At 32.3% G+C, this 10,304-nt stretch overlaps 1 protein-coding gene across 1 annotated transcript; it reads right to left on the reverse strand.

Moving 5' to 3' along the window:
- Positions 1-520: 520 nt before the first annotated feature.
- On the reverse strand, positions 521-2,363 carry LOC108377891 (muscle-specific protein 20). The gene is made up of 2 exons (XM_017634185.1): positions 2,220-2,363; positions 521-1,564 (listed from the first exon to the last, which is right to left on the reverse strand). Exons 1-2 carry the CDS (start codon positions 2,247-2,249, stop codon positions 1,040-1,042), a joined length of 555 nt encoding a protein of 184 aa, XP_017489674.1. The 5' UTR covers positions 2,250-2,363; the 3' UTR covers positions 521-1,039.
- Positions 2,364-10,304: the final 7,941 nt, after the last annotated feature.

The following is a 10,304-nucleotide window of genomic DNA, read 5'->3' on the forward strand; positions in this document are numbered from 1 at the left end:
TATGTGCATTCATTGGTATATACATACGTATACATGCATATACATACATACATATACATACATATATAGTAAATATTCGTCATGATTTTTTTATAGTTTTTTTTTTATTTACTACTATTATTTATTATCCTATTTTAGAATTAACGTTTTTCTCTTTTCAAGGGTTAATCCAACTGAATTCAAGTACCGAATATTTGAATTTTGAATAATATTTTGATTACTTGACTTAAATAAACAACTATTCGTTTATTTCTTTTAATTTTGGTACTAATGTTTTTCATAAAGGATTTTTGGTTTTAACAGCCGAAGTCATTTATTTTTTTCTACTACCCTTCCCACCCCTTCAAGAAGATAAAATACTAGTTTTTGTTATTTTTTGTTTTTGTTTGTTTTAATAACGCTTTGGCATTTGTTGTTTCGATCAGTGCTGCCGCTACGTTTTCACTCGATTTTATTTATTTCACTTCATCACTTTAGCTGACTGTTTTCCCTGATTAACGATTCCTTCATTACAAATGTGTGCTATGAGATACATTTTCAAAGATTTATTTTTTCATATATAAAATAGCTTAAGTGTAAACTTAAGATACTAAGACTTGCATTATTCTCTGTATAAAATACAAATAGTGCACCACCTTCGCTGCTTTCAACATCGTTACATATTTTTTTTGTTGCTTTTACATAAACATATATATAATTTTTCTAACTTGTTTTCTATGCTTTTGTGTGGTTTTGAAATTATGTGCTTGTATGAGTGTGTGTTGTGTGTGTAAGTTTAATTCTTTGTGTGTCAGGATTGTTTTTCTTTTTTTTTTTTTTACTTTAACTTATACATAAAAATATAGATTTCATAAATATAAAGTAAATTTTAATTTCATAAATAATAAAAATTAAGCAGTACAAAATGTTTGGTGTTAAACCAACAAAAAAAGTTGATGCTGTTGTTTATTATAATTTTGTTGGTTTACAAGCTGCCTAGGCCAAGGCCCTACTACTGCTAGCTTCGCCAAATCGGTCTCTCTGCCTCTCGAAAGCGGGCTTACTTGCCGAGCAAGATCTTGCGGCTAGCGCCAATGTTTTGGCCAGCCTGTGTGGCACCCTTGTTGGAACCGGCCTGCAGACCAATGATACCGTGACCAGCACGCATTTGTTCCTCGGAGAAGTCGCGCTTGCACTCATCGGCAGGCTTGGGTCCCAAGAATGGTCCTTGGAATTCGGGGTGCTTGTAGGCGGCACGACCGATAGCGAAGATGGTGTTGGTCACTTGTGCAATGTCCTTCTTCTCCCACAAATCAACAGTCTGGAAGACATCCAAATCGGGTACACCGTAGTTAATCAATGCCTTCTGGAAGTTGTTGATGTTTTCCATCATTTTGAATTGGCCACCGGATGAGTTGATCTTTGGCACGGAGTTGGGGGCAAGCTTGTTGATCAGAGCGCACAATACCTGTCCGTCCTTTAGATGGTCTTCGTAGGAAACACCGGCAGGGAATTTTGAACCAAGAATAGCTTCAACCCATTCCTGAGCTTCTTTGTCCATCTCGGGATTGCGCTTGCCAGCAATCTATGTGGAGGGAGAGAGAAAGGTAGAAGATATTAATAAACTTAGTCTGATAATAAATGTTTGGAAAGATATTTCAACATTTCGTGGTTTTTAATGAAGGTCGATTGATTATTTCGCAACAACTTAACAAAGTAAATAATTACTTAAAATTTTTTTTTGTTTTAAGAAATAAATTTTTTTTAAAGCTCTCACTATATTTTAGGTTGATAGTTCGAAGAAGTTTACTTTAGTTGGTGGTTTTTGATACAAATTTACAAATTTATAGATATATAAATTTCGGTAACGAATTTAGAAAATTCGACATTTATTTAAAAAAATTTATATATTTTAATAATTTTTTGACGCTGTAGGGAAGATAGGCAGTGAGAAATTATCACTAGCCATTTTAATCCGCGCTGGCGATAATTCGAAAATGTTAACTTTTCTTCAAAGTAGGTTTTTTTTGTAAAAGCACATGCATATTTAGTTTATTTCACATTTTCTTATTAAAAACAATTCAACAATTGCTCAACGCAAATTTTATTTATTTAATTGAAATTTTTTTCATTTCACCACCATTTTTCACTAATATTTTTTTTTGTCCAATTCACTTTTTTTTTCATTCAAAAGTATCCTTTTTCGCAAACTCTAAAATTGATTCGTCTTTGATATTCACCTTAGCACGAATAGCACGCTCAAGAGACATTTTGTGTGTGGGTTTTTTGTTTTTGTTAGGTTTTTGGAAAAATATGAAGCTGCTACTTGTGATCCTCGCTAGTAGGAAAACTGTCTGTTACTGATGCCTTAGCTGGGTGTGTTGGCCGCTTATAAAGCACCCGGAGAGTCATTTGCCTCTGCTCAAAATTTCCACTAACAAATGTGCGGAATAATTTGTGTAAAAATCTCAAAAATATAACAAAAACGATATATGTACGTACATATGTGATGAGCGTGAAATTGTTCATCTTGAAGCATTTTTCCAAAAATACCTGTGATGAGAAATTTTCTCGTTGCTCAGCAAATGACTGCCATCGCCCGCGGACTTGGCCGTTGGCAAAGGAATCGCGTGGGCGTTGGTTGTACGCCACCATTGAATGCTCTGCTGGCAATGATTGTTATTATTGCTGTTGTTGTTGCACTTGTTTTTATTAAGATGAGTGTACTTATTTAATTTTAGCACAACAAATTCACACAACTTTTCGAAAATAGCCACTTGGTCTAATATTTTCCTTCCCACACCCCCCTGCCGCGTCTGGTCTACTCATCTATCTGCGATATTTTCGAGTAGTTTTATGAAATTCTCGAGTTTTTATTAATTACGCAGCCACACACTCACTTCTCGTAAATAGATGGGCGAAGAATTTTTCTTTACATCTGGCATGGATTGTCCTATTTAATTAAAATGGGAAATTTTCAATTAGATTTGGTTTATTTCGAATAAGAAATCTAGCGTAGCACTTTTCTATATGCATTGTGCCACAAAGAGCTTGTATTTTACATAAAATTGTTTGTGTTTCTTTGTGAAATCGTTTATTGTTTTACTATCATAAATCAAAAATTTTAATTGAAATGGTCGAAAATGTGGAAAGTTTTTACGATGCATTTTTAAGAATGTTCTACATTCGTACTCTGAACTGGGTTGCAAAGCTACAGTAGAGTTGGTTAATGTAGTCAAAGTGGTTTATGATGCCGAAAAATACAATGGGGTATTCACAACGGTGTCGTAAGTGTCGTATTGTTGGACGTCGTAAACTTTAAATGCCTAAAAAATATATTACTGGACTTCGCAAAATACCATCAAAGTCATACTATGAATTTTCGCGGTGTTAAAAAATAGTTGATTGTGGTTTCAGGTTCTCTAAACATTTATTTAAGCTTTTAAAGTTTACGACATACACCAATACGTACACCATACTTGCGATACCGTTGTGAATCCCTCAAATGTAAAACTTTGCTGGTAGTCTTTCGCGGTATATGAAATCTTCTCCTAATTAAGAAAGGTTTTGGCGCTTTATTCAGCACGGAATTTGTCCCAGAACATTGCGATTAAATTTGCCAGCCAAATATTTTTCAGTGAAAAAGTTTTCAATTCTGCATAATCGGGTATTCTACCCCAGCTACGAATTGTAGGGTGATCGTGATCGGTCGCAGGGTCCATAGCCGCATATTTTCTAAAACAGCTGTGGTACAATGAATTCAATACTTGGTGCCTATAAAACAGTTAGGCATCCTTATTTTCTGCAAATTTTTTTTATCGCCACTGTATTTCCATTAAATGTCTACACATTCCTTAATTTTTTTTTGGTTGGAAAATAAACATGAAATTTTTGATTTTCTCTCTCAATTATTCGTGTAAACAAAGTTACACTTTTTGATTTCCCTTATACATATGTATATGTATGTAAGTATGTATGTAAGTATGTATGTTTAATTATAATTTTAAGTACGGGTATGTATATATTAGACCGGGTCGGCCCCTACCTTCATATCGAGTCCTAACCGTCAAAAAGACGTGGTCGAAATTTTTTTTCAAAATTTTATTTTTGATGCAGAAATGCATCTAGGTTTTCTAGCAAAATTTATGCATCAAAAAGAAAATTTTAAAATAAATGTCGCTTACGTGTTTTTTAGCGATTAATAGTACGTTTCCACGAGCCCCAAATTTCGTGATTTGGCACCATTCTTAATTTCATGTTGAAGTTATGATATATTTCTAAAAATAATCATACAATTTTCTGTCAAATTTAATGGTTACTTTGTGATTTTTATTTTATACGTCCATGAATAATCGTTATTTTGGATTAATACTGTTTACGTTTTTATTGTCCGTTTAAATCTGTTATGATCTAAAAATTAAATCTGAAAATAACGATCATAATGCGATTAAAAAAAGGATAATTAAACAAGTATTTCATATTTAATTTATTTAATTTTCATATAAAAATTTAGGAGAACCGTTAGTTTTTTCATGATCCAATGATCGGATCTAAGCCAGATTAGTATGGGACTACCTCTGAGACACGACCTTTCCAATTCAAAAAGAAGAATGGAAATCGGTTGACGTGGCCCAAAGTTATGCGGTAACATACATAAAATAAATATTCCGACGGACTGGTAACTTTTGATCGACAAAATAAAAATTGAAAATAACGGTATCGAAAAGTAGAAATTCAATTTTAATGAAAAATTACGATTACGATACGATACGAAATCGGAGTTAGTTTTAAAATTTTATAAAAATTAGATTTTGGCTGATCTTAGGACTCAGGAAAGAAGAAAAATCTAATCACATCGCCATATCCTAACTACTTCCTTTTCAAGCTAGGTGTGGTATGCATCAACTTTTTTTTGTGACCTGGCTTTGTATAGAATCTATGTACATAATTATATATGTATGTATGTGTATGTATTTTCCTTCCCAGCAAAAAACGCAAATACCACAGAAATGAATACAGAATGTAATGAAATCTTGGGAATCGCTCACCTTTTCCCTTTTGGAAGGCATTATTCTAACTTGGGCATGTCGATAGCCATAAGTCCTTTCAAACTACATTACCAATAAAGAGGGGAGCGTAGGAAGTGTGAAAAGATCTTCTTTGCTTTCCCGGTAATCAGTAAAATAAGCGAAATAATTTTTATATACAGTATGTCAAGTTTTGAACTCGCAATGTACTATCCATTACCAAGAACCGCTTACGCGAAGTGAAATTTTAATAAGAAATTTTATAGCAACGCATTCTGAACACATTACCACCAGAAGCGATTCAATAATTTTTTGCTGGGTTATTTTCACGCTTCGTAATTGAATTTTTTCAACTTGTGCCGAAATGTATGTATGTATATCGCTTTGTAAGGCAAGCAAGTATGTAGGCATTTTTATTTATGCGAATTGTTTTTTTGAATTTGGAGCAAATACCTTTCCACTGAGGTCACACTTTTATTGCATTAAAATGCACTTAGCCAAAATTACGCGATTGATGTATGGATCTGGTTGACATCATTGGAAAATTCTGATTTTGTGATAATTTATTTCAGTGAATGTGTATCATTATGGACATATCTATGTATGTATGTACTCCTGACAAAGAATACATACCCTTGTGGTCAGCTGATTAAGTCAAATGACATTTTGACTAGTTTTCGCTCATTTCCTTTTGTTTATTAAATGCTTATATTATTTTTTTAAAAATAGTCTAGTACTTTACCTCACCAGCCTCCAGATAAATCAACATTTGAAACTTCGTACAAAAATTATGAAAATTCAACAATTTTCAACATTTGCACCCGAAAGTTTTGAACTTTTTATTCAGAACTTAAAAAAAAATTAGGTATGCAGTTTTGGGCGGTGCTACGCCCATTTTCCTAAAATTTTATGAGAATAGAGTTTTATTTTTTCTGAAGAGCCATTGTATATATCAATTTTGAGTAAATATTGATGAATTCCGTAGCCAATTGCTCTAAAAATCTGAAAGTCTGGTACATATACACATATAAATTCATTTTAAAGGTATGTGTTCGATTTTTAAAATCGGAAGAAAAATAGTCAAGCTGTTAATAGATAACTAAAATAACGTTTTTTTTATTAAAATGATGGGGGGTTCAGGAACTATATTAGAGTATGTTGTATTCGACCTTACCTACAACCTACCCTAAGTTTTTTTTGCGGGTGTATTTCGTGCTTTTTTTTTCTTGTAACATCGTGTAATCATCTTTGGATTAAAGAGAATGGTACCTTTTTGGAACTTTGATTTATCTAGCACTTTTTATCCTCAATATACCACCTCATAGCAAGAGGTAATTGGAAGCCCTGTCCAAGACTTTGTCCGGGAGTTTTTGGGTTTTTTCGTAATTTACTTTTCGGAAGGCTTAGAGATTTTTTAGGACTTTTTTTATTTTTTTCTAGGCTTTTTGGAATCGTTCAAGCTTTTTTCGGATCTTTATGGGAGTTGGCTGAAAAAGTGTAAGCGCCAAAATGTTATATATTATTATATAAAAAAAGTTATAAAAAGATATTAAAATCATCGCGCATCTTGCTGATTAAAACTACAAGTGTTATCATACATAAATGCACATGTCCGTGCATAAGTAAAAATTTATATTTACTTATTTCACAAACACATTCTCAAAATTTTTACAGATTTAGTAGTACACGTTAGTACTTACATATGATACATTCCTATAGTTATTAAACTGACGATTAAATTTCATATTTTCTACCGAATTTTTTCTTATTAATAAATAAAATATTTCTAACAGTATCGGAGTGCCCAAATTAAGGCAAGTCCAGTTGCAAAAATTTCTCTGCGAAATTTTCGAGATATCGTGCCGATGAATTACTATTTTTATAAACATACAAATGTATGTGTGAACTCATATGAGTAATAATTTTTCAATTGCTTCATTTTCGAGATCTAGCGTTGAAAATCTATTTTTGCTTTGTTGAGGTGTGAAATGATATGAAGTGAGTAAGAGAAGCAGTTCTACTTTTGTATGCTTACGTGATTTTCGAGATATCGCGCGAAGAAAAATAATTTTTCGTTCGGCCAATCACACAATGTTTGTTTTCGTATTTGGAATTTATTTTTAGAGCGACACGATAGCTCGAATGAATCTACTGAGCATGAGCGAGATATAAGCAAGAAAACTTTACGCTTGGTGTACGCAAGATTTTCCATATACAAAGTGTTACGAACGACTTGCTTGTGACTGTTTAGCATAGATTTTTATGCCAAAAAATAAATCTCAAAATATTTATCATCTAACTATAAGTAAAGTGTATACCAATTTATACATTTTGTTTAAAGTTACGTACCATACTTACTTATTACTTAGGCTTATTTTTTAACAATAAAATTCGAGCTCTAATTATTAAATTTAAGACCCTTTTCTCAAGCAGCTTTTAAAACTTAAATGCTAATTTTTTTCTTCAAAAAATGCGTTTGAAGTGCAGAAAGCGACCCTTATTCCCCTATATAAATCTATGATGGTTGATTTTCCGACAGGGTGACTTTAGAAAAAACAACTTAAAAATGCATAAAATGTAGCAGCCGTGGGTTTTTCATCCGTTTGCATTAATAAATTTGTTTAAATGTTGAAGGTGGCCATTACAGAGTTCTCTACAACAACAACAAATATATTTATACAAACTTTTTACCAAATGCAAATTGGACATGAAGAACATTTTGTTAATTTATGTACGACATGGGTTAATTTTATCTAAAATTTTTTATGCATGGATATTAAAATGAAATATTACGGTTATTAATTTTAAATATCTGTATTTTATTTACTAAAAAAGAAATAACAAAAAATAAAAATGAATTGAAAACAAAATGAGAAATAAATAATGTAGAATATGAAATCGGTAGGAACCAGGGAATTTTGGTTAGAAAAATTTTCATGTGTACATGTCTATACATACACATACGTATGCATCCATATGTATGCATGTTTATACATATAGGACGTTCCAAATTGCACAACTTGCATTCGACGATAAAGTGAAGTGAGGTTAGAAATTTCCTCTTCAAATTTCATTTGACACCACTTTTCGAGCAATTTTGAATATATTTCGAACTTTTAAAAAAGACTAAAGAATAAAAGAATACGGTTCAAGAATTCTGAAATACAAACGGAACGCTTTAAACGCTTTTCCATTGCCAACTTCTTTACATGAGGCGTGAGGCGTGAAACCATATACATTTTTATGTACTTACTTATGTAAAAAAAATAAGCAAAGTGATTTTTTATCCAGGTCATGAGATCTGTACAGTTCATTCAATTTAGAAAAGGAGGTGTTAAATTAAAGGACTTGGACTTTTGAAGTTAGAACTTTTTTTAGCGGCGCGGAGTGATTTAAAATTTGATGAAATGATAAACCGACACCACTGGAGAATCGGCTGGACGGGTTTAGATGAAACATTTGGAATATTTATTGACGTTTTTGATAGAGTTGCCACCAATTTAAAAAGTTTAATTCAATTTTGGCATTCTAATGCTATGCGGGTTCACTAGTGAGTATTATTATTAGTCTTTGTAAATTAAAATAAATCTTATGATATATTGGTATTTTCACCAAAAATAAATTCAAAAATAGTAAATATTATATGCTGTATATGATTTGCCTTGTGGCACTAGAATATCACGTCTATGTGTCATAACTACTTTATGTACATATACTATGTATGCGTAAAAGTGTTATAATAAAATGAAAAATTTCCGAATATTGAGTAAATACGCATAAAACACGAAATAAAACGCAAAATTATAGATATTCGTTTTATTTAAAATATCTACATATTCCCGAATTGCGTTGATTAGTTTCTTTTATATATACAAAATATGCAAAAAAAAACAACAAGAATTCAGAAAACACAATCACAAAACAAATTCATCCATTGTGGCCGGCAATACAAACAACAAACGCTAGTGCAATCAACAGATTAAATAAACAAACGCAAAAAGTATATGCATACATACACAAACACACATACATAACTACATACATATGTATGTATGCTGGCTGAAAACAAAAAAAGAAGAAAAATAACAAAAAAAAACAAAAATCACCGTGAAAAACAAGAAAATTCTTGTTACCGTTAAGACGTAAAACAGGTGTACAACTACAAATAACATTTGCCGCGGCAATGCCGCAATCACCTCACCGACCAGTTTATTGGCTAGCTGGTTTCTCGCTAAAAATATATGGCTTTCGTCATTTGCTGTGATTTTCCAGAAGAAAAACGATTATTATGGGATTGCGAATTTGAAGAGATAATTGATGAAATTAGAAAAACTAATAATGGTGATCTCGTTTCTACCAAAAAATGTCGCCTTTTGATTGCCCCCTCTCTTTTCGTGTTCGGTTCTAAAATAATGGCAAAGGGTGAGAAAATGTTTGTGGTCGTTTCCAGCCCTTCGAAGCTCTGTCAGGGGTGATGGTTGCCCTGAAAATCAGATATTTGTTTAAAATGAAAATATTATTAGATGCGTGAGCTAGGCACGGACAAGAAGGCAAAAAGATGCACTTTTACATTTGGCACCGGGGAAGGGAAACATTTTTTGGAAGAAACCAAATCACCTTAAATAATAAACGAAAGAGTTGTGGGACTCATAGGAAAAATATTTTAAACAATAATTTTTTTACATAGATACGTTTATATTATTTGAATTTTGAATTTCATATACTTACGCAAAGTATCAGAAGTGTACGTTCATAAGTTTGTGGATGTGTGAACAACGCTAATCATATTGCTTTTGATATCTGCTTGATTGACAGCCGCCAGCATCAGCAGCACCAAACAGTCAGTCTCTCAGTTTACTCATAGTCCCATCAACCATCAACCCACATCGCCGCCATTGGTGCCTGCTGTAGAATTGTTGCCGCGAGCAGTAAACAGTTACACGCTGTTGTGCCGCTAGCGGTGGCATTATCAGAACATCAGCTGCCACTAGCAGATTAAAAAGACGCGAACGCAGTTTTTCATCATTGGCGAACAATTTTTCTTTATTACGAAAATATTACTGTTGGTTCACTTATTTATCTGCACTTTAAAATATTATTTTTCTGCATTTTTCCATCATTTAACACATCTGAAATTAATTATAAAAATTTTCGTAATGAGATTTAAAGTGTCATAAATAAAATAACATATTTTTTTTAGTAAATTATAAATTTTACAGCACATACCAAGTTCGTGTACAACTGAGTAACCATTGAAGAATTATTATTGTTAGCTTACACTCGTAAGCTGTAAGTAAT

This window comes from Rhagoletis zephyria, unplaced genomic scaffold, assembly GCF_001687245.7.
Source record: "Rhagoletis zephyria isolate East Lansing unplaced genomic scaffold, Rhagoletis_zephyria_1.1 Rzeph_scaffold_12915, whole genome shotgun sequence".
NCBI lineage: Eukaryota > Metazoa > Arthropoda > Insecta > Diptera > Tephritidae > Rhagoletis > Rhagoletis zephyria.

What these genes read in the sequence shown, in the direction of transcription:
- LOC108377891 (XM_017634185.1), bottom strand. Translation starts at nt 2,249, where the DNA reads ATGTCTCTTGAGCGTGCTATTCGTGCTAAG. An exon ending in AGCGTGCTATTCGTGCTAAG is followed by an intron (nt 1,565 to 2,219) that starts GTGAATATCAAA and finishes CCCTCCACATAG; the next exon opens with ATTGCTGGCAAGCGCAATCC.